Source organism: Telmatherina bonti (assembly GCF_933228915.1).
Source record: "Telmatherina bonti genome assembly, chromosome: 18".
NCBI lineage: Eukaryota > Metazoa > Chordata > Actinopteri > Atheriniformes > Telmatherinidae > Telmatherina > Telmatherina bonti.
Window position 1 is genome coordinate 564,687 of NC_136616.1, and position 21,485 is coordinate 586,171.

A 21,485-nucleotide genomic window follows, 5' to 3' on the forward strand; every position below is an offset into this window, starting at 1 on the left:
TTCCGAGACCAAGTTTTCTTTTTGACATGAAATGTACTACAATGCTTGTGTAGTGTTGTTGTAACTCTGGAGGATATTTTATGTTGTTGTTTCTTGGATTTGCCAAAATATTATGGAAAAGAAAAGAGAATTAAAAATGTTGAAATAAAATGAAAAATTTACTGTACAGATTTTTCTGACTAGTCTAGACTCTGGTCTGGTCTCTGGTCTGGTCTTTGGTCTGGTCTCTGGTCTGGTCTCTGATCTGGACCCTGCTCTGGTATCTGGTCTGGTCTCTGGTTTAGACTCTGGTTTGGTCTTTGGTCTGGTCTCTGGTATGGGTTCCGGTCTGGCCTCTGGTCTAGACTCTGGTCTGGTTTCTAATCTGGACTATGGTCTGGTCCCTGGTCTGGATTCTGGTCTGGATTCTGGTCTAGTCTTTGGTCTGGATTCGGGTCCGCAGGTTAATATTCTGTGAACGTATCACAGATGGATTCTGGTTCTAAACTGTTCTGAGATTCTGTAAACAATCAGAAGGGTTTTAAAATCTGTCCTGTGACTGACTGGAAACCAGTATGAACTGGAAACCAGTATGATTTGGAAACCAGTATGAACTGGAAACCAGAGTAAAGATGTTAAAACTGGTGTGATGTGTTCAGATCTCTTAGTAGCAGCATCTGGATGAGCTGCAGATGTTTAATGTTCTTTTTATGAAGTCTTGTTAAAATATCATTCCAGTAGTCTAGTCTACTGGTTTTACTGGAAAGTTCTGCTCAAAGACCTGTCCAGTAATCCAGTCTACTGGAGATGAATGATGGAAGAGTTTCGACTGGTCTTACTGGGAGACTCACCTTTTCTGAATTTATTTCAGCTTTGATGCTGAAAGTCCGTCAAAACTCTGAAGTTCCAGACCTGATTGGTAGTTAACGGTCCCAGACCAGGTGGCCGAGTCTCCAGGTTCCAGACCCGGTGGACGAGTCTCCAGGTTCCAGACCCGGTGGACGAGTCTCCAGGTTCCAGACCCGGTGGACGAGTCTCCAGGTTCCAGACCCGGTGGCCGAGTCTCCAGGTTCCAGACCCGATGGCCGAGTCTCCAGTTTCCGGACCCGGTGGCCGAGTCTCCAGGTTCCAGACCAGGTGGCCAAGTCTCCAGGTTCCAGACCCGGTGGCCGAGTCTCCAGGTTCCAGACCCGATGGACGAGTCTCCAGGTTCCAGACCCGGTGGCCGAGTCTCCAGGTTCCAGACCCGGTGGCCGAGTCTCCAGGTTCCAGACCCGGTGGCCGAGTCTCCAGGTTCCAGACCCGGTGGCCCAGTCTCCATGTTCCAGACCCGGTGGCCCAGTCTCCAGGTTCCAGACCCGGTGGCCGAGTCTCCAGGTTCCAGACCCGGTGGCCGAGTCTCCAGGTTCCGGACCCGGTGGCCGAGTCTCCAGGTTCCAGACCAGGTGGCCGAGTCTCCAGGTTCCGGACCCGGTGGCCGAGTCTCCAGGTTCCAGACCCGGTGGCCGAGTCTCCAGGTTCCAGACCTGGTGGCCGAGTCTCCAGGTTCCAGACCCGGTGGCCGAGTCTCCAGGTTCCAGACCCGGTGGCCGAGTCTCCAGGTTCCGGACCCGGTGGCCGAGTCTCCAGGTTCCAGACCAGGTGGCCGAGTCTCCAGGTTCCGGACCCGGTGGCCGAGTCTCCAGGTTCCAGACCCGGTGGCCGAGTCTCCAGGTTCCAGACCTGGTGGCCGAGTCTCCAGGTTCTAGACCCGGTGGCCGAGTCTCCAGGTTCCAGACCCGGTGGCCGAGTCTCCAGGTTCCGGACCCGGTGGCCGAGTCTCCAGGTTCCAGACCCGGTGGCCGAGTCTCCAGGTTCCGGACCCGGTGGCCGAGTCTCCAGGTTCTAGACCCGGTGGCCGAGTACTGATACTGGACCAGAATCAGTACTCATTCTGATGTCTTTTCAGACTGACCAGAACTGTTTCAGGCCTGTGATAAGGTCGAAAGCCCGACTGGAAATGAACCTGAAGAGACTGACAGGACGGGAGTCTGGGTGCATTCCCATCAGGATAGTCTGCTAGACTCGGTCCAGCTGGGAAATAGGTCTGTGTTTACCCACAATGCAACACTACCCCAAATGCAAGAAGTGACTTTTTCTGTAGTCTGCTTCCTGTATTTGGTCTGCCATAAACGGGCCGAGACCTGCAGTTGTAGGCGGACTGAGTCTGCTTCTTTGGTCCGAATCAGAATTTGTTTAAAGCGTTCACATTTCCCCAAACGAAGCGACTTTCCGAGCAAACGGACCCGGATTGGGATCAGAAAGGCTGATGGGAACGTGTCCTGATAATGAGCTTGCATCACTTCATTTGAAGATATTTGGAGACATCTGAGGGGAGCACGACGTTCTGCTCTACGAAATAATGAATAAATAATTTGGAAGCCCACCTTGTAGATGCCGTTCCTTCCATAGCCTGGCAGCGATGCAGACTTATTGTAGGGGAAATCTGCAGAGACGTAAAGACATTAACTTTCACGTTTAACCACGACTCCGTATCTGACTGCACTTGTGGACTGTCACTCACTCGGCTGGGAAATGTCCGTCGGCAGACTGCAGGTAGATTTGCGGGGGTCCGGATCTTCTGGACCCATCTGACCATCAACCTCACCCTTCAAGATCATCCAGCTGGTCCTCTGTGGGGTGAGAGAAGGAGGAAAGAGGTGGACAGAATGATGGAAAGAGACGACGGATGATGGCGGAGGATGTGTTAGTGAGTTAGTAAAATGAATGAACAGTATTTGTAAGTTTCAGAAAATGACTTGAAAAGACACATGGACAGACAAAAGGTATAAATAACTCCACAGAGACCCACCTTGCCATCCTCACCATCCTGCCAGGATGTTCTAGAAGCTGTAAAACAGTCAGATGTTACAGAATGTCACGGTCAACATGCTGGATCAGCTGCCTCTTCGCCACCTGCAAGCCCTGGAGCGCCTACGCTGCATCTAACGGAAGCTCCACAAAGACCTGAACAGTTTCACCATCTAGGTCGGGGGGGGGGGGGGGGGGGGGGCTAGTACTCGAGGGCCACCATCCTGCAGGTGTTCAGAGTTTCCCTGCTGCAACACATCTGGCTCAAACCAATGTGTAATTATCAGACTAGTGCAGAGTTTGGTGTCGCGTTCTGTACCAGTCTGCTAATAAAGTCAGAGGTGAGTCAGCTGTGTTGCAGCAGGGAAACCCTTGCAGCCCCCTTGATCTACAAGACCTGGTCACCATGGTAACTGGAATGGATATTCAAAGTGCCTTTAGAAGGATGTCAGATGTCCGTAAACTTCACCCTGCCCACTTCCAATCTAAAAATGGTGTCGTTCCAATGGTGTCGTTTAGGTGACTTGAGCTCGCGATAACATGCTGGGAACAAATCCGTCCAGCTTTCAGACAGACATCCTCCATCCCTCATCAGACTGGATCCGATGAAATCGAGCATCACTGTGGTTTCAGGTCAGTGTTCGCAGGAACAGATGTTGCTGAATAAAAGACCATGATGACTCAAGCAATCATGTCTGTTGCAGGAAACATTAAACTGACTAATCCTCATATCTATCTAACATAAAGATGTGAATCGTACGGAGTTCTCGGGAAAGTTACGGTCTAGGAAAGCAGTAATGTTGAACATTTAACAGACGACATGAGTGGGGGTCTTACCCCCTGTGAGGAGTCACATGGATAGTTTCATCATGGTTGGTTTCAGATGGTACTTAAGCCTCATCCAGAAGGCGAGAAGGCTGCGTCTGTATGAGTAACCCTTTTCTGACATAGAGCACAAATAATGTGGGGGTTCTTCTACTGGAACCCACAAATGGGACGGTAGTCAGTGGTGAGCCATCCAGTCATTTGAGAAAGGCCTTGATATTGAACAACTTTCTTTTGCTCTGCAACTAAATATTTAATGTGACACTCCAAGTTTAATTTCCATTTTAGGCAGTTTGACAAAATGAAAAGCTTCATGTGAAATGCAACGAATGCAGGTGTCCAAACCTAAATGAGTCTTTATTCGCACTGAATTCCACAGAGGTGTACCATACTCTACAACTTGCCTGGTAGGAAGGAGGATGCTTCGTCAGTGACCTAATGTCCGCTTGACTGCACACAGTTAATGTGTGCAGCTGATCTATTTGTCACATTCTATAAAAAATGAGTGTTTCCTTTTGTCACCAGGGTGAGAAGTGCTCTAGCGCTCGTGCACTTTGGGTCCTCGTGTAGAGTGCAGGGCTATATTGATCCAACAATGCAACACAGAGCTCCAGGGCAACTAGAGTGAAACGTGGAACACCAAATGTACACTCACAATAAGAAGGGAGACACAGCAACTGAAACAACGACCAACACAAGACCAATGCCACCAAAGTGATTGATGATCCCAACCAGTGAGCACACAGCCATGACACCACCACTAAATCAACAAACGAGCTGGTGAGACGAGTGCAGACATGCATGGCATGGTGAGAAAATGGCCCAATCCCAACTGACTACAGTCCCAAATATGCTGAGTCATCAAGACAGCGTTTCAGTGTTTCCATCTCATAAAACATGGACGCCAAGACACCAATGTTTGTTGTGAGTAGAACCAAATCAGGCAAACACAATGTTACTGCATGACCCAGATCTAAAAGCTTCCACTTTCCATTTAACATTTTATCGTGCTCAGAGGTCTGTGGAGGGGATTTTAGCACCAACCTGTGTGCATCCAGAGGAAGAGGACTGGTTTTGCAGGAGGCCTCCTCTTTTTAAAAGCAGGGTTCTTCCTCATCACTACGTCCTCATTCTCAGGTAAGGGGGCCTTTTCCCATGAAGTTAAACTGAATTAGACAGCTGATAAATCTGGACAGTTATGATTGAACTGGATTATAACTAGATAGGATTTGATCAGATTCATTCAATTCTACACAAATATAAATACACTGAATGAATTTGGGGGGGGGTGGACAAACAAACACAACTGTAGATCTTTGCTGTTCATAAAATAATAACCAGGAAAAAGGACAGTGTAGACGGGTGTAGCATTTAGCAGATGGAGACGGTTGATGAGGGACTTCGGGTCTAACAGTGAAGTTTATTTTGGCGTTATGTTAGAAACAGGGCAGGTAGTCCAGCAGCTACTTTATCCTCCCATTCCAGTCGCATCATTTACTGTTACTGCTAAAATGCAGAGATGCTAATATGTTTGCCTACGGTGGAAAAGCGTTGTTGCAGCAGTTGCTGTTCCAGAAGTCATACCAGCAGGACAACGTACGCTGCTTTCACAACCATTTTCCAGAGTTTTTCCTCGCTTTGCTGTTAGCATTAGCTTGGTAGCAAATACATGGAGGACAACTTGTAATTTATTATCATCAATAACAAAACAGAATCATGTATCGTTCTGCACCTCATCGCCTGACAGGACAGTCCAGCTTGTGTGAAAGTAGTTTTGTCACGTTCACAGTAAAAGATTTGGAAAACATCCCAGAACATATTGTCATGGCTTGAGTCTGGTTCGACTTCTATTTGTTAAGAGTAATGGCTTCATTTAGTTCCATAGAAACTAAATAAAGATGGTGAAAGAGACATCCCAGCCGTGCCACACATCTACAGACATGGCCGGCTGCTTTTCATTTAGTTTTATGTATAATAAGGCTCATGACAAAAGAAACTCTGTGGTCATGGTTATTATTGAAGCAGTAAATGGCCCCATGCAGCTTCACAGCCTGACTTTATACATTAAGGTGGTATTGAGTCAATGTGTAATATTTTACATGTGGTGATGACTCAGACTTTTAGTTCAGCTCAGAGGTTTGGACACATCATGTGAAAAGGCCCACGTCAGAAGATCAACGTAGATTTGTGACCTCTACAGTTCATGAAAGTCACTGAACGTGGAGGTTCAGGGTGACGTCATTCTGTGTGACAAAAATGATTCAGTCAATGCAGAAGAGTTCATAAGAAAAACCATGTTGCACTTTTTGGTCATTATTAGTGTCGTTTTAAATCTGACAGCTTTAAAGTGGCACGACATAACTTTGGATAAAAACTGTTTCAGGCTTGTTAGGGATTGGGTTAGGGGTTAGGTTTAGGGACAGATGTCACACTGATAATGGGCTAGGGTTAGGTTTAGGGACAGATGTCACACTGATAATGGGCTAGGGTTAGGTTTAGGGACAGATGTCACACTGATAATGGGCTAGGGTTAGGTTTAGGGACAGATGTCACACTGATAATGGGTTAGAGCTAGTGATAAGGTTAGGTTTAGGGACAGATGTCACACTTATATTGGGTTAGGGTTAGGTTTAGGGACAGATGTCACACTTATATTGGGTTAGAGTTAATGTTAGGGACAGATGTCACACTGATATAGGGTTAGGGTTAGGTTTAGGGACAGATGTCACACTGATATAGGGTTAGGGATAAGGGTTAGGTTTAGGGACAGATGTCACACTTATATTGGGTTAGAGTTAATGTTAGGGACAGATGTCACACTGATATAGGGTTAGGGTTAGGTTTAGGGACAGATGTCACACTGATATAGGGTTAGGGGTTAGGGTTAGGTTTAGGGACAGATGTCACACTTATATTGGGTTAGAGTTAGGGATACGGTTAGGTTTAATGACAGATGTCACACTGATATTCACTATGTCCATTCCTGGAGCATCCGAGGCTGAGACTTTTATTTCAGACCAGTTCATCGTGTCATAGCTTCACTTTGCTATATGGCAGTATTTCTCAATTCTCAGGACCCCCCACCCTGCATGTTTTAGACATGATCCTCCTACAAAGCACCCGAGTCAGATTATTGAACTTCCTCATCAGGCTCTTTGCTGCCTGTTAACGAGTCTTTATTTCATTCAGGTGTGTTAAATTACGGTTGCCTATAGAACATGCAGGGTGGGGGTCCTGGGGACTGGGACTGAGAAACACTGGTTTATGGCGTCATATCAGTGTCAGATTCATCGTAAAACCTCAGGACAGCATTATGACTGAGAGTATGAAGGACAGAAGATGAGACAAGAGACACGATGGACTTTTACTGACTGGAGAGATCTGGGAGAAGAGACAGGATGCAAGATTTCAAATGAGCCATTACTGGGGGCGCCAAGGAGCAGAAATCCGCCAGAGATCAATAGTGTTGCTTCCACAGGCCATATAATGATCAACATTGAGATCAACCAGTATCGAAATGATTTCTGCCACACTGGCCGAAGGCTAACTAATGAACCAGCAGCTTAATGGGAAAACTCAGCCTCATAAAGATGTTTATGTTTATTTCAGGAGAGGACAACAACCTTTAGAGAAGGGTCATGTATCAGCCAACAACTGTTGGATCACCAGTATCTTTTCTTTTTTTGCTTTGTGTGTATTTCTCACAACACCGCCATCTTTACGAAGCATGTTTTTGCTTTGATGATCGTCAATTATGTTAATTTCCCAAGTCAGAGTGTTGCAGAGCATTTCACCAGCTATATGCACGTACACAGGCTACAGGACGAGTGCAGAAAGCTGCGCTCAACAACTGAAGACATGCAACACATCGTGCAGACCAGACCAGGAGAGGAAGGGTTAAAGAGGCAGTTGACTGTACCATGCTGTCTGTAGATGGGGGGTTTTCTATAGATATTATCTTTGACCATAGTCTCTGAAGATGGGAACAGAGCAGACGAAAAGAAATGGAAGAAGCCAGCATGAGAGAGAGAGAGTGGAGAAAAAGAAGCATGAGTTAGCAGTTATTGGAGGATGGGGGTGTGGGGGGCTCAATTCAAATGCAAGGCATTTGTCATTTTTATTAAATCACATCAGAAAGTTGTCGTGCAACATATTTAAAATAAAGCAGCTTATTGGTGTTGTCAGGAAATTCAGGGGGTGGGGGTTGGTAGGCAGGAAAATTCACTAACATTCAAAGAATAATATCAGAATCCAAACATGGTAGCAGCCGTCTTCAGGCTTTTACTTCCTTCACAGAAAACATTAAGTTTACATTTAGTTCATGTTAGATTATTAGTGATGCTGGAGTAGCATGACGAAGACCATGAGATCGATCTAATCCATGTCAGTCAGCTGACTGCTGAAACATGAGACCAAATAAAACAACATGTGTGTCATTCTGCCTTGTTTCAGAGTCTGCCAGCATCTGAGACAACAGGACTGAAAGCCTTTAAGTGGATCGACATTGCTGTTTTTTCCCCTGAACTTGCATCGTGAGACGGTTTCCCGTCCTGCCTCTCAGACATGAACAGTGTCAATGAGAGCAACAACCAGACGGACTCTGAGAGAAACTGAAAATTAAAAAATCATTTGACGTCATCTCCTGTCCTGCAATGACGTTTAATTCAGAGTCCAGTTCTGTTGAAGACAATGGAAACAAAAAGCGGTTGGGAGTTTCCGTCTGGTTCGTCTCAGCGAAAACAGGATTGACCACCGTTAACAAAAACTGGTTCGCAGAAAACCAACTGGAATTCCGATTATTCCTTCTAAAAACAGAAAACAAGCATTGTTTTCTGTCTCTTTAAAGTTCTTTCTGAAATGATTGTGAATTTAGATTTCCCAGATTTCAGACGGAGCAGCAGAGGCAGCCGACAGACTTACAGGTGGTGTTCATCAGCTGGAGTTCGCCCGCCTCCAACAACCACAGTCAGAAGAAGTCGAATAAGAATGTAAAAAAAACGCTCATTGTGCTTTATGTGCACTTAGCTTTTATGTACGGAAACAAAAAGGTGAAATCATTCCGATAAACATTCCAGTTGTTGAAGATTTGGTGCCAGTTTTCATGGAAAGGTCGTTTGACTGTGATCCCAAAGCTCACCTTGTGTTAGGCTCCTCTTCAGCAGCCTGAGCAACAGAAAGCTTCATGCAGGCGGAGCGGCGGGGTCATGGCCTACCTGGTATGTGGAAATGCCGAGGAGCAGCCACGTATGTGGAAGTGGATGAAGGGGATTTGCCATCAGAATATGTAGATAAGCTGGGGGTACTCCGACCACTTTCGCTACCTGGAGCGAGGGGGGGGGGGAGTAAGGGTTTTGGAAGCAAACAAAGGTTGGGGGTTTAAAGCTCAGACATAAACTTTTGCCAGTGATCTGACAACCCAGCCTGGACCTGGACAGTTTACTGAACCTGTCTGAAGTGGGTCAGTTAGTCTTGATGGTCAGTAATCTGTTCCTTCTCCTTTGTATCCAGTTTGTACTCTCTGTTTGTACTCTCAGTGAAGGATTCTGGGTCATTTCTAAATAAACTAGACAGACATAACCTGACGGTACTGTAGTACTCGACTACTGACTGGCTAAGCCTTTGCAAGAAACTGAAAAGGAAGAGGCTTCGTCACAAGTCCCCTGGCAGGTGGAAGAAGTACAGAAACCATAACAAAAACCAAATATAAATCCAACACACAGCCCTCTGTAGGTGGACCAGTTCCAGATAACTATGTTTAGCTCAGCTTGTACGAGCCAACACATCAGGCAGGGATCCATGCTACTAAGCACCGGGTTTAAGGATGCAACGTGTCTCCACGATAAGGAGACGTTAACAGGCAGAAACATCTTGAATCACCTGAAATTACATAATGAAACTTAGTATGTGGTTCTTGACGCTTGGTATCTTTCAGTACAAAATATTTAGGCTGGAACTACCTCAGAAAACTTGCCCACATTCTAGTGAACACCATTTCTGTGAGGAACTGTCACTACAGTGATACACCAAGGCTTCCTAACCAAGGTACTGATGAGCTGGGAAATAGCCAGTTGTGTTTCTGCATGTTCTCTACACTAACCCAGGACTTCACCAAACCCTCATATTCAGCTTACAGGAAAGGTCCAGTTAGTTAGTTGTGAGTTAGATCCTCCATACAAACATCTGGAGGTCAGACAGGCAGCTGAGAAATTATGGGAGGACACACACATCACCTGATCTGAACAAGTTAGACAAAATCAGGAAAAAAAAACACACAGAAGACAGTTTTAAAACCTGGAATGGGATTCAGGGACATAAGCCTGGATTGTCTCCCTTTAAGACCTCCCTTTTACAGCGTCTCCCATGTAAATTATGCTAAGATCTCTTCGGAAAAACTGAATGGAAGATGAGCTCAAACTACAACACTACTCGGTTTGTTTCTTCCTGGATTTTCCAGTTGCTTTCATCGAACCCGGACAGGGTACGGATAAAACCGGGCACACTCCATCCTGGACTGTAAACCCATCATCCACGGTACGGATCAAACCCGGACACAGTCCATCCTGGACTATACACCCATCATCCACGGAACGGATCAAACCCGGACTAACTCCATCCTGGACTCTAAACCCATCATCCACGGTATGGATCAAACCCGGACTCACTCCATCCTGGACTCTAAATCCATCATCCACAGTATGGATCAAACCCGGACTCATTCCATCCTGGACTCTAAACCCATCATCCACGGTACGGATCAAACCCGGACACACTCCATCCTGGACTGTACACCCATCATCCATGGTATGGATCAAACCCGGACTCACTCCATCCTGGACTCTAAACCCATCATCCATGGTATGGATCAAACCCGGACTCACTCCATCCTGGACTCTAAACCCATCATCCACAGTACAGATCAAACCCGGACACACTCCATCCTGGACAATACACCCATCATCCACGGTATGGATCAAACCCTTACTCACTCCATCCTGGACTCTAAACCCATCATCCACGGTACAGATCAAACCCGGACTCACTCCATCCTGGACTATACACCCATCATCCACGGTACGGATCAAACCCGGACTCACTCCATCCTGGACTCTAAACCCATCATCCACAGTACAGATCAAACCCGGACTCACTCCATCCTGGACTCTAAACCCATCATCCACAGTACAGATCAAACCCTTACTCACTCCATCCTGGACTCTAAACCCATCATCCACAGTACAGATCAAACCCGGACACACTCCATCCTGGACTATACACCCATCATCCACGGTATGGATCAAACCCGGACTCACTCCATCCTGGACTCTAAACCCATCATCCACGGAATGGATCAAACCCTTGCTCACTCCATCCTGGACTCTAAACCCATCATCCACAGTACAGTTCAAACTCGGACTCACTCCATCCTGGACTCTAAACCCATCATCCACAGTACAGATCAAACCCGGACACACTCCATCCTGGACTATACACCCATCATCCACGGTATGGATCAAACCCGGACTCACTCCATCCTGGACTCTAAACCCATCATCCACGGAATGGATCAAACCCTTACTCACTCCATCCTGGACTCTAAACCCATCATCCACAGTACAGTTCAAACTCGGACTCACTCCATCCTGGACTCTAAACCCATCATCCACAGTACAGATCAAACCCTTACTCACTCCATCACGGACTCTAAACCCATCATCCACAGTACAGATCAAACCCGGACACACTCCATCCTGGACTATACACCCATCATCCACGGTATGGATCAAACCCGGACTCACTCAATCCTGGACTCTAAACCCATCATCCACAGTACAGATCAAACCCTTACTCACTCCATCCTGGACTCTAAACCCATCATCCACAGTACAGATCAAACCCGGACACACTCCATCCTGGACTATACATCCATCATCCACGGTATGGATCAAACCCGGACACACTCCATCCTGGACTATACACCCATCATCCATGGTATGGATCAAACCCGGACTAACTCCATCTTGGACTCTAAACCCATCATCCACAGTACAGATCAAACCCTTACTCACTCCATCCTGGACTCTAAACCCATCATCCACAGTACAGATCAAACCCTTACTCACTCCATCCTGGACTCTAAACCCATCATCCACAGTACAGATCAAACCCGGACACACTCCATCCTGGACTATACACCCATCATCCACGGTATGGATCAAACCCGGACTCACTCCATCCTGGACTCTAAACCCATCATCCACAGTACAGATCAAACTCGGACTCACTCCATCCTGGACTCTAAACCCATCATCCACAGTACAGATCAAACCCTTACACACTCCATCCTGGACTCTAAACCCATCATCCAAAGTACAGATCAAACCCGGACACACTCCATCCTGGACTCTAAACCCATCATCCACGGTATGGATCAAACCCGGACACACTCCATCCTGGACTATACACCCATCATCCACGGTATGGATCAAACCCGGACTCACTCCATCCTGGACTCTAAACCCATCATCCACGGAATGGATCAAACCCGGACTCAATCAATCCTGGACTCTAAACCCATCATCCACAGTACAGATCAAACCCTTACTCACTCCATCCTGGACTCTAAACCCATCATCCACAGTACAGATCAAACCCGGACACACTCCATCCTGGACTATACACCCATCATCCACAGTACAGATCAAACTCGGACTCACTCCATCCTGGACTATAAACCCATCATCCACAGTACGGATCAAACCCGGACTCACTCCATCCTGGACTCTAAACCCATCATCCACAGTACAGATCAAACCCGGACTCACTCCATCCTGGACTCTAAACCCTTCATCCACAGTACAGATCAAACTCGGACTCACTCCATCCTGGACTCTAAACCCATCATCCACAGTACAGATCAAACCCGGACTCACTCCATCCTGGACTCTAAACCCATCATCCATGGTATGGATCAAACCCGGACTCACTCAATCCTGGACTCTAAACCCATCATCCACAGTACAGATCAAACCCTTACTCACTCCATCCTGGACTCTAAACCCATCATCCACGGTACAGATCAAACCCGGACACACTCCATCATGGACTATACACCCATCATCCACGGTATGGATCAAACCCGGACACACTCCATCCTGGACTATACACCCATCATCCATGGTATGGATCAAACCCGGACTCACTCCATCCTGGACTATACACCCATCATCCACGGTATGGATCAAACCCGGATTCACTCCATCCTGGACTCTAAATCCATCATCCATGGTACAGATCAAACCCGGACACACTCCATCCTGGACTATACACCCATCGTCCACGGTACGGATCAAACCCGGACTCACTCCATCCTGGACTCTAAACCCATCATCCACGGTATGGATCAAACCCGGACTCACTCCATCCTGGACTCTAAACCCATCATCCACAGTACAGATCAAACTCGGACTCACTCCATCCTGGACTCTAAACCCATCATCCACAGTACAGATCAAACCCGGACTCACTCCATCCTGGACTCTAAACCCATCATCCATGGTATGGATCAAACCCGGACTCACTCAATCCTGGACTCTAAACCCATCATCCACAGTACAGATCAAACCCTTACTCACTCCATCCTGGACTCTAAACCCATCATCCACGGTACAGATCAAACCCGGACACACTCCATCATGGACTATACACCCATCATCCACGGTATGGATCAAACCCGGACACACTCCATCCTGGACTATACACCCATCATCCATGGTATGGATCAAACCCGGACTCACTCCATCCTGGACTATACACCCATCATCCACGGTATGGATCAAACCCGGATTCACTCCATCCTGGACTCTAAATCCATCATCCATGGTACAGATCAAACCCGGACACACTCCATCCTGGACTATACACCCATCATCCACGGTACGGATCAAACCCGGACTCACTCCATCCTGGACTCTAAACCCATCATCCACGGTATGGATCAAACCCGGACTCACTCAATCCTGGACTCTAAACCCATCATCCATAGTACGGATCAAACCCGGACTCACTCCATCCTGGACTCTAAACCCATCATCCACAGTACAGATCAAACCCTTACTCACTCCATCCTGGACTCTAAACCCATCATCCACAGTACAGATCAAACCCGGACTCACTCCATCCTGGACTATACACCCATCATCCACGGTATGGATCAAACCCGGACACACTCCATCCTGGACTATACACCCATCATCCATGGTATGGATCAAACCCGGACACACTCCATCCTGGACTATACACCCATCATCCACGGTATGGATGAAACCCGGACTCACTCAATCCTGGACTCTAAACCCATCATCCACAGTACAGATCAAACCCGGACACACTCCATCCTGGACTATACACCCATCATCCACGGTATGGATCAAACCCGGACTCACTCAATCCTGGACTCTAAACCCATCATCCACAGTACAGATCAAACCCTTACTCACTCCATCCTGGACTCTAAACCCATCATCCACAGTACAGATCAAACCCGGACACACTCCATCCTGGACTATACATCCATCATCCACGGTATGGATCAAACCCGGACACACTCCATCCTGGACTATACACCCATCATCCATGGTATGGATCAAACCCGGACTAACTCCATCTTGGACTCTAAACCCATCATCCACAGTACAGATCAAACCCTTACTCACTCCATCCTGGACTCTAAACCCATCATCCACAGTACAGATCAAACCCTTACTCACTCCATCCTGGACTCTAAACCCATCATCCACAGTACAGATCAAACCCGGACACACTCCATCCTGGACTATACACCCATCATCCACGGTATGGATCAAACCCGGACTCACTCCATCCTGGACTCTAAACCCATCATCCACAGTACAGATCAAACTCGGACTCACTCCATCCTGGACTCTAAACCCATCATCCACAGTACAGATCAAACCCTTACACACTCCATCCTGGACTCTAAACCCATCATCCAAAGTACAGATCAAACCCGGACACACTCCATCCTGGACTCTAAACCCATCATCCACGGTATGGATCAAACCCGGACACACTCCATCCTGGACTATACACCCATCATCCACGGTATGGATCAAACCCGGACTCACTCCATCCTGGACTCTAAACCCATCATCCACGGAATGGATCAAACCCGGACTCAATCAATCCTGGACTCTAAACCCATCATCCACGGTATGGATCAAACCCGGAGTCACTCAATCCTGGACTCTAAACCCATCATCCACAGTACGGATCAAACCCGGACTCACTCCATCCTGGACTCTAAACCCATCATCCACAGTACAGATCAAACCCTTACTCACTCCATCCTGGACTCTAAACCCATCATCCACAGTACAGATCAAACCCGGACACACTCCATCCTGGACTATACACCCATCATCCACAGTACAGATCAAACTCGGACTCACTCCATCCTGGACTATAAACCCATCATCCACAGTACGGATCAAACCCGGACTCACTCCATCCTGGACTCTAAACCCATCATCCACAGTACAGATCAAACCCGGACTCACTCCATCCTGGACTCTAAACCCTTCATCCACAGTACAGATCAAACTCGGACTCACTCCATCCTGGACTCTAAACCCATCATCCACAGTACAGATCAAACCCGGACTCACTCCATCCTGGACTCTAAACCCATCATCCATGGTATGGATCAAACCCGGACTCACTCAATCCTGGACTATACACCCATCATCCACGGTATGGATCAAACCCGGACACACTCCATCCTGGACTATACACCCATCATCCATGGTATGGATCAAACCCGGACTCACTCCATCCTGGACTATACACCCATCATCCACGGTATGGATCAAACCCGGATTCACTCCATCCTGGACTCTAAATCCATCATCCATGGTACAGATCAAACCCGGACACACTCCATCCTGGACTATACACCCATCGTCCACGGTACGGATCAAACCCGGACTCACTCCATCCTGGACTCTAAACCCATCATCCACGGTATGGATCAAACCCGGACTCACTCCATCCTGGACTCTAAACCCATCATCCACAGTACAGATCAAACTCGGACTCACTCCATCCTGGACTCTAAACCCATCATCCACAGTACAGATCAAACCCGGACTCACTCCATCCTGGACTCTAAACCCATCATCCATGGTATGGATCAAACCCGGACTCACTCAATCCTGGACTCTAAACCCATCATCCACAGTACAGATCAAACCCTTACTCACTCCATCCTGGACTCTAAACCCATCATCCACGGTACAGATCAAACCCGGACACACTCCATCATGGACTATACACCCATCATCCACGGTATGGATCAAACCCGGACACACTCCATCCTGGACTATACACCCATCATCCATGGTATGGATCAAACCCGGACTCACTCCATCCTGGACTATACACCCATCATCCACGGTATGGATCAAACCCGGATTCACTCCATCCTGGACTCTAAATCCATCATCCATGGTACAGATCAAACCCGGACACACTCCATCCTGGACTATACACCCATCATCCACGGTACGGATCAAACCCGGACTCACTCCATCCTGGACTCTAAACCCATCATCCACGGTATGGATCAAACCCGGACTCACTCAATCCTGGACTCTAAACCCATCATCCATAGTACGGATCAAACCCGGACTCACTCCATCCTGGACTCTAAACCCATCATCCACAGTACAGATCAAACCCTTACTCACTCCATCCTGGACTCTAAACCCATCATCCACAGTACAGATCAAACCCGGACTCACTCCATCCTGGACTATACACCCATCATCCACGGTATGGATCAAACCCGGACACACTCCATCCTGGACTATACACCCATCATCCATGGTATGGATCAAACCCGGACTCACTCCATCCTGGACTATACACCCATCATCCACGGTATGGATGAAACCCGGACTCACTCAATCCTGGACTCTAAACCCATCATCCATAGTACGGATCAAACCCGGACTCACTCCATCCTGGACTCTAAACCCATCATCCACAGTACAGATCAAACCCGGACTCACTCCATCCTGGACTATACACCCATCATCCACGGTATGGATCAAACCCGGACACACTCCATCCTGGACTATACACCCATCATCCATGGTATGGATCAAACCCGGACTCACTCCATCCTGGACTATACACCCATCATCCACGGTATGGATGAAACCCGGACTCACTCCATCCTGGACTCTAAACCCATCATCCACGGTACGGATCAAACCCGGACACACTCCATCCTGGACTATACACCCATCATCCACGGTACGGATCAAACCCGGACTCACTCCATCCTGGACTCTAAACCCATCATCCAGGGTACAGATCGAACCCCGACACACTCCATGCTGGACTCAAAACCCATCATCCACAGTATGGATCAAACCCGGACACACTCCATCCTGGACTGTAAACCCATCATCCACGGTATGGACCAAACCCGAACTCACTCCATCCTGGACTCTAAACCCATCATCCACGGTACGGATCAAACCCGGACACACTCCATCCTGGACTATACACCCATCATCCACGGTACGGATCAAACCCGGACTCACTCCATCCTGGACTCTAAACCCATCATCCACAGTACAGATCAAACCGGAACACACTCCATCCTGGACTATACACCCATCATCGACGGTATGGATCAAACCCGGACACACTCCATCCTGGACTATACACCCATCATCCATGGTATGGATCAAACCTGGACACACTCCATCCTGGATTATACACCCATCATCCACGGTATGGATCAAACCCGGACTCACTCAATCCTGGACTCTAAAACCATCATCCACGGAACGGATCAAACCCGGACACACTCCATCCTGGACTATACACCCATCATCCACGGTACGGATCAAACCCGGACTCACTCCATCCTGGACTCTAAACCCATCATCCATGGTATGGATCAAACCCGGACTCACTCAATCCTGGACTCTAAACCCATCATCCACAGTACAGATCAAACCCTTACTCACTCCATCCTGGACTCTAAACCCATCATCCACGGTACAGATCAAACCCGGACACACTCCATCCTGGACTATACACCCATCATCCACGGTATGGATCAAACCCGGACACACTCCATCCTGGACTATACACCCATCATCCATGGTATGGATCAAACCCGAACTCACTCCATCCTGGACTATACACCCATCATCCACGGTATGGATCAAACCCGGATTCACTCCATCCTGGACTCTAAATCCATCATCTACAGTATGGATCAAACCCGGACTCATTCCATCCTGGACTCTAAACCCATCATCCACGGTACGGATATAACCCGGACACACTCCATCCTGGACTATACACCCATAATCCATGGTATGGATCAAACCCGGACTCACTCCATCCTGGACTCTAAACCCATCATCGATGGTATGAAGCAAACCCGGACTCACTCCATCCTGGACTCTAAACCCATCATCCACAGTACAGATCAAACCCTTACTCACTCCATCCTGGACTCTAAACCCATCATCCACAGTACAGTTCAAACCCGGACACACTCCATCCTGGACTATACACCCATCATCCACAGTACAGATCAAACCCGGACTCACTCAATCCTGGACTCTAAACCCATCATCCACAGTACAGATCAAACCCGGACTCACTCCATCCTGGACTCTAAACCCATCATCCACAGTACAGATCAAACTCGGACTCACTCCATCCTGGACTCTAAACCCATCATCCACAGTACAGATCAAACCCGGACACACTCCATCCTGGACAATACACCCATCATCCACGGTATGGATCAAACTCGGACTCACTCCATCCTGGACTCTAAACCCATCATCCACAGTACAGATCAAACCCGGACACACTCCATCCTGGACAATACACCCATCATCCACGGTATGGATCAAACCCTTACTCACTCCATCCTGGACTCTAAACCCATCATCCACGGTACAGATCAAACCCGGACACACTCCATCCTGGACTATACACCCATCATCCACGGTACGGATCAAACCCGGACTCACTCCATCCTTGACTCTAAACCCATCATCCACAGTACAGATCAAACCCGGACTCACTCCATCCTGGACACTAAACCCATCATCCACAGTACAGATCAAACTCGGACTCACTCAATCCTGGACTCTAAACCCATCATCCACAGTACAGATCAAACCCGGACACACTCCATCCTGGACTATACACCCATCATCCACGGTATGGATCAAACCTGGACACACTCCATCCTGGACTATACACCCATCATCCATGGTATGGATCAAACCTGGAAACACTCCATCCTGGACTATACACCCATCATCCATGGTATGGATCAAACCCGGACTCATTCCATTCTGGACTCTAAACCCATCATCCAAGGTACGGGTCAAACCCGGACTCACTCCATCCTGGACTCTAAACCCATCATCCACGGTATGGATCAAACCCGGACTCACTCAATCCTGGACTCTAAACCCATCATCCACAGTACAGATCAAACCCGGACTCACTCCATCCTGGACTCTAAACCCATCATCCACAGTACAGATCAAACTCGGACTCACTCCATCCTGGACTCTAAACCCATCATCCACAGTACAGATCAAACCCGGACACACTCCATCCTGGACAATACACCCATCATCCACGGTATGGATCAAACTCGGACTCACTCCATCCTGGACTCTAAAACCATCATCCACAGTACAGATCAAACCCGGACACACTCCATCCTGGACAATACACCCATCATCCATGGTATGGATCAAACCCGGACTCACTCCATCCTGGACTCTAAACCCATCATCCACGGTACGGATCAAACCCGGACACACTCCATCCTGGACTATACACCCATCATCCACGGTACGGATCAAACCCGGACTCACTCCATCCTGGACTCTAAACCCATCATCCACAGTACAGATCAAACCCGGACTCACTCCATCCTGGACTCTAAACCCATCATCCACAGTACAGATCAAACCCTTACTCACTCCATCCTGGACTCTAAACCCATCATCCACAGTACAGATCAAACCCGGACACACTCCATCCTGGACTATACACCCATCATCCACGGTATGGATCAAACCCGGACTCACTCCATCCTGGACTCTAAACCCATCATCCACGGAATGGATCAAACCCTTACTCACTCCATCCTGGACTCTAAACCCATCATCCAGGGTACAGATCGAACCCCGACACACTCCATGCTGGACTCAAAACCCATCATCCACAGTACAGATCAAACCCGGACACACTCCATCCTGGACTGTAAACCCATCATCCACGGTATGGATCAAACCCGAACTCACTCCATCCTGGACTCTAAACCCATCATCCACGGTACGGATCAAACCCGGACACACTCCATCCTGGACTATACACCCATCATCCACGGTACGGATCAAACCCGGACTCACTCCATCCTGGACTCTAAACCCATCATCCACAGTACAGATCAAACCGGAACACACTCCATCCTGGACTATACACCCATCATCCACGGTATGGATCAAACCCGGACACACTCCATCCTGGACTATACACCCATCATCCATGGTATGGATCAAACCTGGACACACTCCATCCTGGATTATACACCCATCATCCACGGTATGGATCAAACCCGGACTCACTCAATCCTGGACTCTAAAACCATCATCCACGGAACGGATCAAACCCGGACACACTCCATCCTGGACTATACACCCATCATCCACGGTACGGATCAAACCCGGACTCACTCCATCCTGGACTCTAAACCCATCATCCATGGTATGGATCAAACCCGGACTCACTCAATCCTGGACTCTAAACCCATCATCCACAGTACAGATCAAACCCTTACTCACTCCATCCTGGACTCTAAACCCATCATCCACGGTACAGGTCAAACCCGGACTCACTCAATCCTGGACTCTAAACCCATCATCCACAGTACAGATCAAACCCTTACTCACTCCATCCTGGACTATACACCCATCATCCACGGTATGGATCAAACCCGGACACACTCCATCCTGGACTATACACCCATCATCCATGGTATGGATCAAACCCGGACTCACTCCATCCTGGACTATACACCCATCATCCACGGTATGGATCAAACCCGGATTCACTCCATCCTGGACTCTAAATCCATCATCTACAGTATGGATCAAACCCGGACTCATTCCATCCTGGACTCTAAACCCATCATCCACGGTACGGATATAACCCGGACACACTCCATCCTGGACTATACACCCATCATCCATGGTATGGATCAAACCCGGACTCACTCCATCCTGGACTCTAAACCCATCATCGATGGTATGAAGCAAACCCGGACTCACTCCATCCTGGACTCTAAACCCATCATCCACAGTACAGATCAAACCCTTACTCACTCCATCCTGGACTCTAAACCCATCATCCACAGTACAGTTCAAACCCGGACACACTCCATCCTGGACTATACACCCATCATCCACAGTACAGATCAAACCCGGACTCACTCAATCCTGGACTCTAAACCCATCATCCACAGTACAGATCAAACCCGGACTCACTCCATCCTGGACTCTAAACCCATCATCCACAGTACAGATCAAACTCGGACTCACTCCATCCTGGACTCTAAACCCATCATCCACAGTACAGATCAAACCCGGACACACTCCATCCTGGACAATACACCCATCATCCAGGGTATGGATCAAACTCGGACTCACTCCATCCTGGACTCTAAACCCATCATCCACAGTACAGATCAAACC

The 21,485-nt window shown here is 48.0% G+C and overlaps 1 protein-coding gene across 6 annotated transcripts in view; it reads right to left on the reverse strand.

Annotated features, from left to right (window-relative positions):
• ablim2 (actin binding LIM protein family, member 2) overlaps positions 1-21,485 on the reverse strand; it is a 250,183-nt gene that overhangs the window by 27,316 nt on the left and 201,382 nt on the right. For 4 of the 6 annotated variants that reach the window (XM_079257457.1, XM_079257456.1, XM_079257458.1 and 1 more), the window contains 5 exons: positions 8,868-8,975; positions 7,574-7,627; positions 2,831-2,868; positions 2,543-2,651; positions 2,406-2,464 (listed from right to left, as the gene is read on the reverse strand). In XM_079257457.1, the coding sequence (XP_079113583.1) occupies positions 2,406-2,464; positions 2,543-2,651; positions 2,831-2,868; positions 7,574-7,627; positions 8,868-8,975 (368 nt within the window). The remainder of the gene's footprint in view (positions 1-2,405; positions 2,465-2,542; positions 2,652-2,830; positions 2,869-7,573; positions 7,628-8,867; positions 8,976-21,485) is intronic. The other 2 variants (XM_079257455.1, XM_079257459.1) reach the window with 1 other exon arrangement.